The sequence below is a fragment of the Atta colombica genome, unplaced genomic scaffold, assembly GCF_001594045.1.
Source record: "Atta colombica isolate Treedump-2 unplaced genomic scaffold, Acol1.0 scaffold11, whole genome shotgun sequence".
NCBI classification, from domain to species: Eukaryota; Metazoa; Arthropoda; class Insecta; order Hymenoptera; family Formicidae; genus Atta; species Atta colombica.
Window position 1 is genome coordinate 1,289,290 of NW_017259195.1, and position 19,038 is coordinate 1,308,327.

At 34.7% G+C, this 19,038-nt stretch overlaps 1 protein-coding gene across 1 annotated transcript in view; it reads right to left on the bottom strand.

Moving 5' to 3' along the window:
- LOC108693773 (alpha-mannosidase 2) overlaps nucleotides 1-19,038 on the bottom strand; it is a 194,600-nt gene that overhangs the window by 78,061 nt on the left and 97,501 nt on the right. Inside the window, exon 3 of the mRNA XM_018202911.1 lies at nucleotides 13,767-13,929. Within this exon, the coding sequence (XP_018058400.1) occupies nucleotides 13,767-13,929 (163 nt within the window). The remainder of the gene's footprint in view (nucleotides 1-13,766; nucleotides 13,930-19,038) is intronic.

A 19,038-nucleotide genomic window follows, 5' to 3' on the forward strand; every position in this document is an offset into this window, starting at 1 on the left:
TTGGAAGAGTATGCATATAATTAATTATGGAAATGACACTCGCGCAGCTGTAATACTTTCACATATAAAATATAATAATTATCATTTTTAATTTCAAAATGATTTAAAAAGAGTGAAGACTGACAAAGCTTTTTTGCCGAGGAAAAACGGTCATCATTCGTATATTTCTAAAGAAAACAGTTCATTTATAATCCAGCACGATAAAAGAAGTTGAATTTTTTCGGACTTAACCGTGATTAAAAAAGTAGTGCTGTCAGCGCGTTCTATTTGGTGATCCACTCCGATTGAGAGAAAAGAGAATGAGATCTTATAATGCCGGCATTGTGAGCTGTAATACTCACGAGCGTAAAAGCGATATTACGAAAATTCGTTTTCCCTTGAATAGCCATGATATCCACGTTGCCTCTCCGTAATATAGAGAGAGCGTTATTATGCGCAAGGACAAACGATTCATTTTAAACATATCCGTAAATCTTGAAAATATTCTATGTTGATTGCTCCGTTCCTCCTCTCTTTCTTTCTCTCTCTTTCTTTAAGAAAAAATTAATTTACTGCTATTTCTAGAGAAAAATAATTGTTTAAAAAAACGAAGTTAATAACTGAAATTAATCGCGCATCGTCCCGTATAAACACGTTCAAATTTTTTTCTTAATTTCGTGTATGGATAAACTACAAAAAAAACAATATCCGAAGAATGTGTTTTTTCGCGGATGCGTATTTTCACGAAATGCCAACCTCGACGTATTGTTCAGATTTCCGGAAATTTGACGGGAAAATTTATAAAAAAAAGCCGAGAAACTGCCAGAAAACATTTTCGACTACGCGCGTATTTTTTTTCCGCTGTGAGAAATTCAATGTGTAAATGCAGATGCGATTGGGAAAAATCGGTGGGAAAAATCCGGCACTTTTATCTCGAAGATGCCGCAGAACGAAAACTTCCGTGGCCTATTTGACTTCTTGTGAAAGATGTCGACATTCAAAGAATAAGAACGCGAGTTTAACAAGGTCGTATAAGGAAGATGGAGGAGAGAAAGCGGATGGGAGAAGCGCGAGCGTAACGAAATGCGATTACATAATTAATGAGAATGGCGTACTTCCACGGAGGAGAACTAATTTCGCGAAATGCGACGCGAGAGAGAAGCGCGATGCTACGAAGTTTCGACGAGCATGATCTTGGTTTAGGAATCTTTGACTTGCTATTTAAGTGCCCGGACTATATTTATTTTCGCGTAAGCCGTTCAAAGAGTAATATGTCTCATTATATCGGGATATCGAGTAAGATTGCTAATTACGCAAGTTTTCGAATTAAATCATGAGATTAATACAAACTGAAGAGCAGAGAATATTCGAGAAAGTTCTTCTTCAATACATTTCGATATCGTAGATATTTAAGATTTTAAGACATTGTGAAAAGAACGAATTCTTGTTAAATTATTTAAAAAATTTAGAACCTAAATTAATTTAATGTCTACAAATTTAGTTAGATACTGATCTAAAAATAATTTTGTTGAATCAAATAATTTCAGAGAGGACTCTCAAGCATGATGAAGTACTACGAACATTCTAGCAATCAATTTGAGTTTGCATAATTATTTTGATAGTCCAACAAAATTATTTTCAGTTCTATATCTAACTAAATTTTTAAATATTTCAGCAAAACTATTCTTTCTGTATGTAATTGACATTAATTAAGCATTTTATCTAAGACTCTTCTACATAAAGGAAAAAATTAAGATTAAGAAAATTAGTCAATATTTTTTCGCATATGTAAAGTTTCAGATACAGATAGAAAAAATATCATTCTATTACTAAGAAAAGTGATTACTCTCAATTTATTTTCTTCCTTTTAAACGGTTATCTTTAGGAAAGAATATTTTCTTGATAATAATCTTAAACTATACTTATTAAAAATTTTAGAACAGTTCATTGTTATATGTTAAAAAATTTATTTTTTTTTGAAGAATATAAAATTGATCGAAGAAGCGATTTTTTATAATAAGCAAATCGAATTTGTATTAATTTAATAATCTTAATTGACTAATTAACCTTGCTAGGGGGAATTCAAAATATATTTCAAATAAATTTTATACTTGTGATAAACTGTGATAAATTTGCGGATACATAAACTATTTGAAACAAATATTTATTACTTACATACAGTACATATTTTTCTGTGTGCAGGTCTCATGTTGATGTATTGTATTTTACAACACCGATTTTGTCATTTGTTGCTAACCGGCGTGGCGTTAAATTCCCACTCCTTAATAGCGACGGATTTTGCCTTGGCAGAATGTGCCGATGATGAAAAAATACTAACCTCGTAAATTTTCAGAATTGCGAAATGTCATCTGTCTGACATGTAAAATCGATTCGTCGTCTACGTTCGTGTATCACGTCGAGTGATGAGCGTTGTCATTAGTGGCGCCGTTTACGCGAAAGTTTCTCCACCCTACGTCTTTTTATTCGACTTTTATTCGATGTCTAAGTATCTTGGTAATTAATTTTTTACGAACCTTACAGTTACTCGAAATGTAGGTTAACGGATTATATTGTGAACTTTTAAGTTTGCGTAGGGCCCTGCTAAGTTTTACGCTGTCAGAAAACTAATGATTAATGACGAAATAAAACATCTGCACATAATGATATTTAAAATTATTATTATTTGAGACATGATATGGACAATGTTTCAAAAATTATCATTCCAACTTATCTAAAATTCAATGTAATCGTTCAATGCAACATTGTTTTTTAATTCACGTGAGAACTTATTAATAAAACTTGTAACTCTCTCACAAAAAGAGACAAAAAAAATAATCTCTTTTCTGGAAAATAACAGAAGTTTAATTTTTCAATCTCTACTATTTATACAGTTTCTGAACGTTTTAAAAAAGCTACCAGCGAGTCAGAGCGTTAAAATAAATGAGTACGTATTTTATTTTCTGTGCTCTTATTCATCGATTCAAAAAAAATCGTGACCATCATTCGTGTAAAAGGAAACAACTGTTATGCGGGTATACAATTGTGCGTTTATTGCGTGCTGTTTTCAATGATTCATTTACAATATTTTACACGTATAAATGCATTCATAAAAAAAAAAACGTAAAACGTTTCTTAGCAATTCGACTATGATAAAAATCAGAAAAGCGATTATCTTTTATAATTATTCGTCCTCGGCCTAACTCATTAATTTACATAATCTAAAGTTGTCCTATGGGACACCAAATAAACGATAAGAGTAATAATAGAAAAGCACGACGAACGATATCTCGATCGCGTGTCACGCGAGAAAGAGAGAGGAGAAGGATATAATTACGTCGCTGTCGCCGTCTGGAAAACTCGTCGTGATCAAGGGCAGAGAGCTAAGAGCCACGAAATGGAGAAGAACTTTACCATGCGCGGAGGCTGATAGATTAATCGCGAGCACAAAGAGTCGCCGAACAAAATCCATTACCGCAGTCTACCTCGGACCTCACTTCACCTCCAAGAATGCAACGCCGGCACGGCGTCGGCCTGTGTCGTTGTTGTCAGGATGAATCACGAACACGGGTCAAAATCCTTCCGGACACCCCTTTTAACCTGCCACACATGCACGATACACATGCATGTGGGAAGACTAAGGGAGACGATCCGGCCGACGACAGCAATTTTCATCGAGGGCCTGGCAGATCTCGAGAGGAGAGAGCTTTTAAAGCACTTCCGTTAATCTGACCGGAAATAATAAAATAGGAAAAAGCGAGCGACGAACAGTACGAGACAATTAACTCTTGCGCATTCATCGGTGAGCAAGAAGTGCCTACTTGAAACTTGAGGTCTGTATTTATATAAAAACGTTCCGCAGAATGCAAATCGTAAAGACAATGATATAGCTAATTAAGATAGAAAAAATAAATATTTATGAAAGAATTGGTAGCGATAATATTTTAAGTCTAAGATATCGATTATTATTTGATAAATAATCACAATCTCAAATCTCTGATTAATTATTGGTCAATTTAAATCTTATGGTTTATTTAATTTTTCAAGCATTCCTTCAAATATTCTTTAATTCATGAAATACGACATTTATGAATAACTTGTTATTCATAATAGTTAGTAAAAAACTTATTATTTCGACAAATTTAGCTGATGAATTATATTGTAGATTGTAGATTCTGATCATTATTTAGATAATAATACATTCTGTGTACATTGAGCATTTTACAAGCATTTAACATGTTTTCTTTTCTTCTAAAACATCTTCAATCATACAACATTACAATTTATTGTTATTATTATTATTATTATTATATTATTCAAATGTTATTATTATTCAAATTATACCATTATTATATATATTACTATTTAAAAAAATGGCTATAAAAAGATTAAATAACAATGAAAATATTTTAATCAATTTCTCAAAAATCGAAGATTTATCAAATATCGATTTATCATCAAAATCATTACATTCGATTTTAATCTTAATGTAATAGTATAAGCAAATGTAATGACCAATAAATCGCGTAGGAATACCATAAAACTCACGCGAGGGCAAATAAAAGTCAGAGTCTTAAGATACTTCCAAGTAGTAAAAGTCCGACACTCGTAAGACACTCATAAGTAGTAACAGTCAGACACTGTGAACTACTTATACACAAGTAGTAAAAGTCTGACGTAGGACGTCCAGGTGATTTAAGAAAAATTCATACGATGGCCGCGACATGAACGAGGTCATAAAATAGCGGCCAACGTTTCTTAATTAATTCCCTTCATTGCTCGCAAATCTCGCGATACGTCGATTCCAGTCCGGCCAAAGTAATTAAATAAGTTTGAAACTTCAGAATCGAGAGAATCTTCTCCCTTCTCCGAACTATCCCTTTCTTGAACCACCGTAAAATTATTGTAACCGTAATGTATGCTTTCCACGTCATGTCGTACGGAAACACGCCCGATTTTATCGCATCCGATACACGATTCGATGCGTGTTATTTTCGCTTATAAATCCTGTATTAAATCGACAAACGAGTACGAGCGCACGTCTAATCCATATACAAATCCGGATAGGATTGAATATTTCGTAATCAACGTTTTTGCATTTCGCAGATCGGACGGATGTGGCATATCCAATTTTCGGCCGATGAATTATTTATGCCTTCACCGTTTTTTCATCATCATAAATATCCAATTAAGCGATTAATGGAACAAGGACAGTCCAGTGGTCACTATGTGGGATAATTGTACTTTTATCCGATTACCTCTTTGAACTACGAATCTCTCGTATGAATGATTCAGCGGGTTAAAATACAACCGAGTTTCGTAAGTCTCCGCGGGGTAATCTAGAGCGACGTATTAGCGCTGCAATCAGATCTAATCGCGTAATCGCGATTTAACTCGCCCGCGGCACGCGCAAGCGATACGTACGCTAGATAATTGAGAAGTTTCAAGCGCCACAGCGGAACGCAAAATGTGATTTTTCCCAAGTAAATTAGTAAAGCGGAGTTTGCGGAGTCTGGAATTTTTATGGAAAACTCAGTGATCAAAGTTATGCGTATGCAGTCAAAATTATACGTATTCAAATGGATTTTCTCATACTGGATAAATTAACGTTAAATTAATTAGTAAATCGAGAGAGAAACGTTCGTATTCTGGGAAAAGAAAACTTATCGCTTCCCGGATAGAAAATCGACTGATGTCGATTTCACGAGGGTGAGAGAGAAGATTGAAGAGTTAAAGAGATCAGATTTTACATAGCAGAAGCGCGAGATATTCGCGCAAAGCCTCCGCGCGAATTTTGGAATACACGAAAGACCGGAAGGTTTTATAACCCATGCACGCGGGCATTATTTCTAAGCTCCATTGCGCACGAGGAAGAAAAGAGCGGAAGAGAAGTGGAGGAGGTAGAGAGAAGGGAAGTAAGAACGGAAAAAAAAAAAAGGGAAGCAAGACCGATATCGAGCGCCGTGGAATTTCACGAACGAGCGATCGCAGCTGACGTGAGAAGTGCCGAGGAACTATGCGGAAGGGAAATTCCATGAGAGTAGACAAGGGGGTTGGATTCGGATGGAGGGGGTGGGGGGAGGGAGAAGGGTTGAAAAGGGAGATCTGGGAGAGAATATGTTGAGAGTGGTGGTGGGAAGAGAAAATAAGTGGGCGCCTCCGACGCGGCTTTTATTGCAAAATTCATGCGAGGCGAGGCGAGGCGAAGCGAGGCGAGAGCGCGCACGAGCACGCAATCGCGTCTAAAAATCCATAACACGCGCGCGCCTGGGTTTAATCCGCAACTGAGAGAGGATCCTCCCCGAGCGACGCGTAACGAAACGGAAAAATTACACAGCCGGCGCGCGATATACCGTAAAACAGTTATTCCTTTCGAGATCACCGATATATGCATATGCAGCGCTGAATATTGCCAGAAGGATGGTATTAAAAATTAACATGCAGATTGTGTTACGCACGAATATCGATCAGCCTGTCGCGAGTATTCGCGAGCGATATCTAGTTATATTATCCAGAACAGAGAGTTAAGCAAACGAGCGTGATGGTATAGTTACACGTACAGAAACGTGTAGATCTAATAATAATGCCATTATTTAAATTGATTTGCCGAGCGGTTTAACTTCATGAGACAGCAAATATGTTAATCTCCTAATACTAGTACTGATTACATTACTTATTTCATGAATTGGTACAATGTATATTTATGAAGTTAGACAAGAAGTAATTCCACTTAATTTTTCAACACGCTTTATCTACTGGAATTGTCTGTTAAGTTGTAGTTAACCAACTCAATTGCATTTGCGAGATAGATGAGCAATATTTCAAATAATAATCGACTTGGCAAGATAACACCAACGTACTCTTTAATTTTCGAGAATCTGACCGCATGAATTAAGAGTAAATATTTTAGCAGGCAAACACTTCTACAAATTATTTAATAGTATATCGCGCGAATCAAGCCGGCAGCTCGTCTACGGGGAATAATCGGCGAGCAGTCGTACGTAGATAATTCCATAGGAGGATTAACGTGGTGTACGGACGATGCACCGATGCGTGATGCACGCGCATTCCGCCCCCTTAGATTTCAATTCCAACGGCGATTAATACCGCTCCTAATAATCGGATTGTCGCAAGTAATACCGTTAATCAAAGGTGAGTACTTTTCCCGCTCTAGAAAATCACAACAAGATCATATTAGGCCTGTTCTTTTTAATTGAATTTCTTGCATTTAACGTGGTGAGACAAGGAAGAAAGATGAACCGTGCAAGAATTCTTTAGCTAAAAGGAACAGACCTATTTTCGCGAGATGCACAAAGAAATAATAATATAAAATATAAATTATGATTATAATATATACTGAAGAAAACTGCAGTAAAGGTCGAAACATTTCACTTATTTATGAAGATATTTTTATTTATATTGACAAAAATTAATAGGTACATCGCGAAAGACAACTTAGAGCCAGGTTAGAATAGCTCATGTTTTTTACTTGTTCGTTGAAATTTAATTTGACTGAAGACTTAGATTTATATGCATATTTATTTAAAAAAATATATATTTTTTAATTAGTTATGATATCTTGAAGTAATAAATATACACTTTTATTATGTTTGTTTTGAAAATACTAATACTAAAATAATAAATACAATACTAAAACATACATTTCGTAATGATCGTTTCGCATTTTTAAACATTAAAGTCAGTTGCGTGCAAAATATGTGCTAATTTATTCAAATTTGTCACGCTGTGCTTAATCTCTTCCTTCTCTTCTGGCACGTTCGATGAAGCGTCATCCGCTTTCGCAATAATTTAACGAGCCCGAATAACGCGTGTATTACGGGAGCGTCGATTAAAATCAGTTATGTAAGTTATCATCATACAGATAACCGAGCATCATTGAGCAATAAAGGTTATACAAGTTCGAAAAAATTCTTAATTTATTTTGCAACAATATTAAATCATGAAAATAATTCTTCTACTAAGGCTAACAGTATAAGAGTAGCATTTTTTACACGATTCAATACAGTTTATTTAATTTTTAACTTTTGTATAAATTTTTTTGTAATAAATATTTTTGTAATAAATAATCACAGGCATGTAATATTGTAATATTGACGTATACCTGTCACTCTCTTTTCTATCCCTTTATTATACATAAAAGTTATACAAAATAAATTGTGAAATATGATAATAACTCTTGATAAAAAGAAATATACGCCAAACAATTTACGCGTACTGTCAATTAAATATTCGTTCGAAACATTTTGCGTTAACAATGAGCGAAATAAATGCATCTATTTATTTGTTTATATTTTTATATTTTTTCCATCTCGGAGTTCGATCAACGCTCAGTATGATTTTATGTGAATGCCGATCAAAAAAGGGGTTGTCTCTCACTCTCTGACAACACAGTCAATTCCCGTCACAATGTGCTGTTGCGAACTTTTGACTGCGATCATGAAAAGGGGAGACGAAGCCAAGCGAAGGAAGGTTGGGAGAACTTGCGAACGTCAGCAATGAGATGTCGACGTACAGATGAGGCGGGGAACAAAATAAAAGAGAAGAAAAAAAGAAAGGAAGGAGGAAGGGAGTTCGCAGAAGTGGTTCTCGATGAATCAAAGAGGTCCTTCTGCTTTTCAACTGGTATATATAATACTTCTCACGGATTTACATGCGCAAAGTGCAACGTACAATGATATTCAAAGATGCTAAGTGCACTTACGTCTTTCTTTCTTTCTCTTTCTCACTTTCTCTTTCGACACCGATCTGCGGATAGATTTTTTTTAATTATACGATTCAATGTAAATCTCGCAAAGAATAAACGATAGATGTGTTGATCCAACGTCCTAAGTTCTCTTCGTGCGGTATCGATCTCGTTTCTGCCGCATTGCATTCCTATTCAAGAGAAGATAGTCAAGAGAGAAGATGACGTCATTCTGCCTACGATCTACGAACTTTGGTATGTCGAGTATACATAAGCTGAACTAGATTACACGAGCTATGCTCGATACATCCGGGCTATTTATTACAAAAATGTAATATTATAGGTAAAGTCGTTTTATTAATAAGTATATTATTCAATATTGATACACTGAAAAAAATTTCTGATTGAAAATGGGGGAATCAGAATTTTCTGGTTAAATTTATTAGAATTCTAATTGAGATAATCGGAATTCTGATTAATTATATATTTCTGGTAAAATTTACCAGAATAATTATATTAATCAGAATTCTAGTTATCTCAATTAGAATTCTAGCAGATTTAACCAGAATATTCTGATTCGTCCATTTTCCATCAGAATTACTATTTAATTCAACCAGACCATTTTTTTCAGTGTATAAATAAAATGCGTCACTAATTAAAAATAATTTAGTATTAATTAGTCATACTATCAACGTTCAAGAATAGTATGTAAAATTCGCATGCATATCAATGAGACATTATTGTCGCAGAGTGTGTAATGTTATTCTCTTTTAGTCGAAGTCTAAAATTTACCTATCATTTTCCGCTTCCTCGACTCGCCAAGGAGAGATTATATCCAAGCCAAGCCAAGCCAAGCCAAGCCAGACTATCAAGTTTTCCGCCGAGAGGAAAGATAAATAAGACAGATCCTTCTTATTCTTTCTCTTGATTGCGGCATAAGCAAACTTCTTTAAACTTTCGATTCGAAGAAAAAGCGTAGTAAAAGCGAAGAAGCGAGAGCGGGTTGAATTTGTGCGGAGAATGTCATCAAAAGTTCACAGAGAATCAGAGAAAGAAAAAGAAAGGGGCGGATTGAAACAGCATTGCAATTTCCATTTTAAAACCTTGTAAATCCTGAACATTAAGAATCAATCACATGATATTTTAAAGAATTAATAAAGTCAAGTCTTGATGATAAAATATTTAAAATATGTACTATGCGGAAAGATCTATTTTACTGAAGATCTGAAGATCAGACTGCTAGATACAGATCTGAAAATTGTATTGAAAGTATCAACTTGAAATCTATTAAAATAATTACGTAGAAATCTCAAACATGATGAGCAATGCTGTAAACAATTTTGACATTCTAGCAATCAGTTTAAACATTTCATAAGTATTTTGATGGTTCAACAAATTGTTTTTAAACAAAATTTTGTAATACTTCGGCATAACCATTCTTCTGTACAAAATGTGTGTTATTCAAATAAAAACTGTTGCTGCTTCTACAGAAAATTGCTAAATACTGAGAATTAAGAAGTTATTACATTGATTACTTTTTCTCCTTTGTTAGTACTGATATATCTATTTCTTCCTGTTGTTTTTATAATTTTTAAAATTTAATTAATACATTGAAAAAATTCATTCCATTGTTATCTTTTCGCATTCCATTAACCTTAATATTTTATAATTTTGCAAATTAACTTGATTAATTTCTCATTTTAAAAGAAATATACACAAAGATAAAAAAATTGTGAAATCATTCAATGACTCGTAAAATTCTATTTTTTATCGCGTAGCAAAATCTGCTGCAATTCATCTTCTCATTTCATAGTTTCGGAACTGCTTTGTGAGAGGTCGCTACTTTAACTGCTTCGACCAGACAGAAAAGTATAGGTACCTGTATACTTCTTACGAACTAAAATATTGAAGTCGTCCAAGGTCAGGATGGTTGCCAAGACCGGAGCGACACGTACAAAGTTCATGAACAGTCGGCTTCTTGGAGGGGTAATCGAAGTTCGATTGTATCGCGAGACACGAGTCCAGCGACGAAGCTTGCCTTTCATGAAAGCTCTCCGTCGAAGCCGGCGAAGTTATCGGTAAATTTGGTGCATCGTGCGTCAAAATCGAGAGAGCCATTCACACCTAGTTGGAACGTAAAACCGAGACGGGAGTAAACTCGAAAACCAGGACCCCGAGTTGGCCAGGAACCGCTCGGGAAACAAGTTAAGTAGTAATGCTCGGCGACTGATCGAACGGGTTGCCTCGAGCGTCATTGGCGACAGCACTTTGGCCAAGTACTCGATGCAAGGACCGGGCAACTCTATTCGCGATAGGAGATGAACGGTCGAATAAGGTTGTGTCTTTCATTATTCTCGAGTATTAGCTGTTGGTAAATAAATTAAACGCCAAAATAGATCAGTATGTATATCTTGTAAATTAATGTTTGGGTACAAATTAAAAAATAATATAAATTAGAATTATAAGCGACCGAAATAATGTATCATTGAATTATAAAAATCAATAATTTATCGGTGAATAAGTAAGTTGTAGTTTAATCCTTCAATGCTACACTACGAGAACACTTGGATATGCCCAACCCAATTTGATTATTACTATTATTTATAACTTTCATAAAAACATATTGTAAATTTTTCTTCAATCGCGATATTAAAGGAATCCTGAAGTCTTTTTTATTTTAAAAAATAACATTTTATGATGTACTTCATATTCGTTTCACAGAATTAATATTCCTTTTCTTATCTGGATTATATAGTATTAATATTAAGTTAACAAAGTAATATATGTGAGACTTTTAAATCAAACTAAAATAGATTGCGCCGATTGCAAAACAGTAATAAATATTTCCAACACGTTTTCTCTATGCGCAATGTCGTGCGTTTTAATACACATTTCTTATTATTATTACACTCGAAAGTTTACAGCACAATGCGAAGTCGGAGAACAATGCCGAGTGCACAGGCAAGCAGACTCAAAAGAACGGCACCGCGTTTGCCTCATTGTCGCGGTGTCACGCGACTATTCTTGAATGAAGGAAGTTGCTGCTGCGGCTCTGATGGAGTTTCTTGCCCGCAATAGATTTTGTGGAAGGTCCTACGTATATCTTGGCTTGAAATGAATTTCTATTCGATCCGAAAGCGGAGATTACGCTTCAACATCGACGTAATTCACTGCTTGAAGCTGCTCCTCCCCTCTTTTGCAGAGTATATTTTTGCGTATTTCACCTTTAGACCTCGACAAGCATCGATTAACGAATAAAATTAACTTTAAACATTTATATGTATATTATTTTTAAAAAATACTAAAACCTAAGACTGGTTTTACACAAAAAAATGAATTCTTAAAGAAAGCATAAATGCTTTAATCCAAGAATATTTTATGCTTAGAATAATGCCAAGAATAAACAATTTTCGATTAATAATTCATATTATAATAAATTATTCGTAAAATAAAATAAATTTTATTCTTAATTCCAAACAAATTTTATTTCAATAAAAGAATAAAATTGCACTCGTGCAACATTAAATATGCTTATATTAGCATTATTTTTTCTTCAATGATACTTTGTAAACTTATTTCAATCCCCCCTCCCCCATCCCCAGTATGCTTTTTACTAATATCAAGATAACAGAAACCAATGCTGCAGTAAGTGACGATAACTTTGTAAATGAAGTGCCACGTTTATAAAGCATGCATCCTAATGTGCACGGGATACAAGTTTTTCCCAAGGAAAAACTGAATCAAACTTGGATTATATCCTCTACTAATATAACTCAATTTTTTTTAAAGGCAAGTGAAATGCTGAGACCATTCTACCAACCTTCGTTAGCCATATTGCAAATAAGGATGCAAACAGATGGTCAACCTCGTCACAATGACAGAGAACCGCTGGCTGCATATACAGATGAATCCGTCACGACGGATTCATTGCACATCTCATCCATTTAATTGTGTGAATAGCAGATCCGTGAATCCGCCGCGGAAGATCCGTTCGCGTATATAGGCGCCTCTTCATGTCGTAATGACAAAGTCGGCCGGCTGTTTGCACATCCCCATTTGTAATATAACTGACAAAAACATTAAAACGAGCTGAATATTTCATCCACTCTTAAAGATTGAACCACATTTAGAGGTATGTTCCAATGCAACAGTTCATTTACAACAAAATCAACAGTTCACTTACAACAAAATCATCATCAATTTGCTATACTCATACTTCCAAGATCTTGATATTAATAAGGGGCCTTTATATATATTGTTGCCGCCTGCCGGCGAATTTTCAAATTTGTAATTCTTAATCCAAGAATAAATAGTTTGTAAATAAAGCGATTGAGTTTGTTAGAACCATATAATGATTTTAGAAATAAGAATACACTTTTAAGAATAAAATATACTTTGCATAAATCTATTTATTATTGCCAGTAAATATTTATAATTGAAGAGAATATTTTATATTTAAATGAAAGTAAATAATTCATTCAAGAATAAAAATATACGTGAATCAGGAATTCATTTTTTCTGTGCACAAATTATCAAATATGTAAAAATCTCATTTCCTAATTATTCCTAATTTTTTGTTCCTTTATGTGCGAGTTTTTCTCTTATTTTCTAGATATACTTATTATAATTTATTATGATATCTCGCTGCATTAATCCAAAATTATAATTAAAGATTTCAATCCAACATTGCTTCCAGCTTTTCGATTACTATGTGTAAAAACTATGTGTTTTGCTCAAGTATCTAATTATTTAAATAAAAGAAGTATCTAAAATATGTAGACCTGAAAATAATTTTGTTGTCATCAAAATAATTAGGACATCCAAGCTAGTCACTAAAATATCGAAGTTTTTTGGAGCATTGTTCGTTATAATAATTTTGATGGTCATAAATTTTTAAATATTTTAGAAAAATATCATTTGTTCTGCATTTAAAATTTCCTGAACTCTTTACAAATCAAAATTTGATAGAGCAAGGAAATTTAGACTTCCCTTTACATTAATTTAAGTAAATGATAAAAAAATGAAAGTCCGTTTTTTTTTTACTCAACGGCACAAAGGATAAGTGCCGCATACTTCTGTAACTAACATTGACGCCCGATGAGATTTCTCATTAGTGAGGCTAATTGATATTTGCCGGCTTGTCTGACCAGAGGCATGCGGCCTGCGTTTACCTGTCGCCAACGCCGCTCGTCCACGGTTACCCGCGTATTGTAATCCTCTCTGATGGAGAGCCTCCTGCAGAAGCATTCCTGCGGGGGTTCAATTAGAGGGTTCGGCTTGTTACACGTGGGAGGCGAAAACCCAAACCCAAGGCGCCGGCGGTCCGTCGAGAATTAGTACATCGCCCGATGTAATTACACGACACTGCCAGCTGGTCACAATGAAACTGAGAATATCTTGAGAATAGAGGCGTTGGTATTCGCACCGCAAATAAAATATTTTCCTGCAATGACTTTCGAAATTGCGAAGATGGAATAAAAGATAGAAATATCTACAACAAAGTTTCCCTGCCCGAACTTTCCTTTTTTTCGCAAACTTCTTTCTTCTGATCCGCGCGTGAATCGAAGTTTGAAGTATAATAACGATGGTTCAGAGGAGTAAAAATCGAGCGAGTAAAAAAATTATTTTGATACTTTTGCCTTATATTCTTATTTCTTTTTATTACAAAATTAAAACTAAACTGCAGTTCATTGCTTGATAGTGAAACATCGATAAATATTGTCATTAAACATTAAAAAAAAATTGGTTCTGTATTAAATTTTAATAAATCGTAGAGACAAATCAGACATTTTTCTCTTATTTTAAATTACTTTCTTAACTCTTCCGTAATTATTTTCATATAATTTTCTCACAGATTTCGAGTAATTGAAAAAGTGATTCCTTTATACCATTTTGGCATTTTAATAAGCCGAGCAAAAGAAATGCGGGCATTACTGAAACTCTGGATGATCATTGATCCGGTAGTAAAAGTTGTCATATTCGATTAATAGCGACGTAGAAGGTAGGAGAGCAATCTCGAAAGTTCGACGTGCGCCGAGCTTTCGAGCTTAATCTACGGCCGAGTCAAATATTGGACTTTCGCGTGCACCGGGAACAGCGAAGTTTATTGAATTTCGTATTGTTTACACCGTGAGTCCGCGGGCGTCGTTTAATTGACGTTTGTCACGTCGCGGAAAATTGACGCTCGCATGAGCTACTTCATCGCGCTCGATCGTACGAGCTACACCGCGCGTTTTGGGACTCGCAACGAGAAAACTTGATTTATTGCGAATTTACTAAAGCAAACGGGTCGACATCGTAGCGTATTTAAATGATAAAAGCGCAAAAATATCAAAATAATCAGATACTTTGTAATTCTAACTTTCACATTTTCCATTATTGCAGTAATTTCTCTGAAAATGCCGAGGTAATTGCGATTATACACGGCGACGCGTCGGACAATATATGGTTCTGATGGTAATCATGTCTCATTAACGTAAATTAGTTATATTGATCAATTATCGACAATAGCATGCGTACACCTGTCAAAAGCAATTTTTTGTATCATCAAAAATTCTCGCATTGACAGACGTTAGATTTATATATTCGGAAAACAAATCTCATATCTGAATCAAGTTGATTATGCATGGAAAGAACAATTTTGCTGAAATATCTACACTGAAAAAAACATTCCAAGTTTTAATAAATCGTTTTGTTTGAATAGTGCAAACTGAATATTTATTAAATATAAAGATATATAGTGAACGCAAAAAGTATTCATACAAAGAAAATATTTTTCTAAAAAAATCTTATTTTTAAAAAGTAAACATTATTTACTGTGAAAAACGACTCATTGAATCGATATCGATACAATGATTTAGACATCAATTCGACGTCGATTGGACATCTAATTGACGGCTATTTCTTGCCGAATGATTAACAATTTGTTCATAAAGAATAAAATAGACTGTACATTTCTCAAAATTATACATACCAAAAAAATGTGTATTAATTATAAAAAATATATCATTTTAAAAATAAGCGAAAATTAAAAATTGTAATATTATTTGAACGCTTAAAAAAATGTTCGTATAATCGAGGAATTTAGCTTTTAAAATCAAAAATATACGCAAAGCTCATTTGTTAGAGCAGAATACATTTATTACTAATTAATGTATAATTTATTTTCTACAAAGTATTTGCTGGTAAAAGAATCATTAATTTAATTAATAAAATAATCTTTTTTATTGAGTAAATATTTATTTAATACAAGTAAATGTTTAGTTGGCACTATTAAAATGAATATTTATTAAAATTTAATACAATTCTTTTCCTAAAAGTTGCCCTAGACGCGTATCATATTTGAAAAAAATTTAGTTGGACTGTAAAATAATTCTGAGACAAAATGGTTGCTAGATCATCAAAATCTTTTGCTCAGCACGCTTTAGTTTTCTACATAATTATTTCGATGGTACAACAAAATTATTTTCTGATTCAATTTTTAGATATTTCAGCAAAATCATCCTTTCTGTATGGATAACTTTAATTAATTAGTGCATTTCTATATTTATTAATGTAAGAAATTATTAAACAGGATGGTAAAATAAATAATAAATATCGCTTAAAATAGACAGATTTTTCCACCTGCGGTTTGGAAAATCTGGTTTTAAATCAAGTTACTTTCGCTGAATAAATAATCCAAATGTATACTTAATGAACTCGTTACCATTACGATAACATTGAACGCTGGTGCTGTATCGGGACAATCGGCAAGGATTAGAAGGAACATCCCGCGAAACGTGAGAGAAAACGCGCTGTCGCGGGGAAACGCTCCCCTCGAAAAGTAGCCTCGTCACCGGAAAACGAGGGCGAGAGACGGAGATGAAGACGGAGATGAGGGATGAGAGAATAAATGCGACGCTCTACATAGAGGAGGGCAATCCCGGAAATGCCTTTGCAAATCAGAGCAACTCGCTCGGTGAGCGCATCAGTTCAAAAGAACCGTCTTTCCCTCCCATCTATCCCCATCCTGCGCTTCCTTCCACTTCCTTCTATCTCTTTTTTCTCATCTACCTCCTCCGCGTTTGTTTGGTCCTCCTCCACGCTTCCTCTTCCTGAGACCGTACAATCCCATCGTCGGCGTCGAGTCGCGTCTGGCAGGAAAAAGAAAGATGGGGAAAAAGTAGAGGGACGGGAGGGAAACATGGTAACGCGGGAAAATCCTTTGAGAAACATCTTCGGTCCTTGCACAGCACGATACTACTTGCAAAGCAGGGTGTGTAAGATATACGTGTAAAAAGGAGAGTGAAAGAGGAAGAGGGGTGTATTCGACACAGTCAAGAGCAGTCAAGAGATTCCGAAAGTACTCGTTATAAAAATGCACATGGCTGCAGACAAAGCAGCGGAGTGAGTGCGTGAGAGATTGATTTTCAAATTTGATTTAATTACGAATCTCTCATGTGCTTTTTTTTTCTTCTTGCGATGAATATATGTACGTATAGTTCACTCTGTCTCTCGTGAACAGATAAGCTCGTTCGGAAGAAGAAATGGTCTTTTGTAAAGGATCCATCGTAATCTTGCCGCAGGATCTTCTATTTGAACGCACATACCGCTATACAAAAGGAGATTTAAGAGTCCTTAAGAATAGCCAATAGGAAGAAGAGGAAACAAATTTGTAGGAATGATATAAATCCATATAAGGCAAAAACTTATTCAGAATAGATTACTGTACAGTTGATGTAACGATCTGTATCGTTTACGAGTTTACAAAATATAAAATAAATGAAAACGCGACATTTAAAAATGACCGCATATCAAAACCTATAAAATTATTAGCGTTTAAAACAAGATTTTATTTCACGTCCAATATTTGTAAAAGGATTTAAATGTCATTTATAATGGTGACGCACAAAATATTCTCTACATTTTATGCGAATATGTATTTTACAAAAGTATAATTTATCTGAAAACTTTTACTTTTATTCTCACATTATAAATCTGACATAATAAATCTTTAATTAATTATAAATTATATTTGAAATATTCGTTCAAAATACTGCGTACATTTAAATCCTGTTCTACTTGAAGCAGAAACCTACTTAATTCGATAATTTGATATTTGTGTTAAAAAAGATCTGTTTTAAATTAAAAGATATTCACGTTAAACGTATCAAAAAGATGAATAGCAGCCAACTGCATTAAACGACGAATACTTATTTTGTTTACTGCGCTGTAATCAATAAAACGCGTTAAAAGTGCCTTATCGTCCACAACCACGGCAGATACGACCACCATACCCATTCGTCAACGACGCTATCATCGTCGACTGGTTACGGTACAGAAAATCCAGTAACGAAGTCGTTTCTTCGTGGATTACGCGGATACGCCTCGGTACCTTTTGTATAGCAAAAGGAAAGAAGGGAATTACAACCGCGAGAAGATGGAACGACGAGTAAAAGAGACTCCCCGTCGTATGGCCATGGGTTTACTTATTTCTTACAGTCGATGAATCTTCTTCCCTTTCACGTCTCGGTTTGCGAATTACGTTTTCATCAGGTTCAAGTGGCCGTTTATCGATTGCCGATGAACGAAAGAGAGGAGCGCGCGCGCGCGCGCGCGCGCGAGGGTCCCACTTGTGTGATCGGTACTACTGAAAATAATATTCTTTGAGAATTATTCCGTAACGTCGAGCACCGTAACGACGACGCGAACGGCGGTATTAAATTAAATGGAGGGTGCCCACCGCGACAAAGCGAATAGACATTGTTTGAAGCGGGATTATAAGCGACGCGCGCCATTAAATTATTAATGAGGATTTTCGCGTAAGGCAGAATACGTGTGTTTCGTAAAGCGGGATTCAGTCCGTAAATCCCGTGAAAATTACAATAGCACACGCGCTCCGAAAGATCCACGCGTGTTTCCTGGTCTATCTTAGCCACTTTACGCAGCAAAAAGAGTTTTCGCGTTGTTAGTGAAGCACGTACGGTCCTTTTGAGCACGTACGCTTGCAGTCGCACGAAAATCGCGATGTAATTATATAAAAAATGCTAAAAAAAAATAACGTCCACAAATTCCGAGAATATTGGAGCTTGATAAACCAACTGTGTTTTTGAACTTTGTATATATTTTATTTTTTTGTATATATGGGCGACACTACGAATAATTGCCTGAACATTAGGGAGAGAGAGATATAGAGAGATATAAAAGAGAGGAGATCGTGATAGATATACATAAAATTATAATAATTTAATTTATCAATATAGAGCACTTATATAAATATTTTTATTCGACATATAATAAAATAAATAATTTTTGAGCAATGTTCGAATTTAACTTGAGAAGATCCTATAAACCCGTTTGAAAACAACATAAATATATAT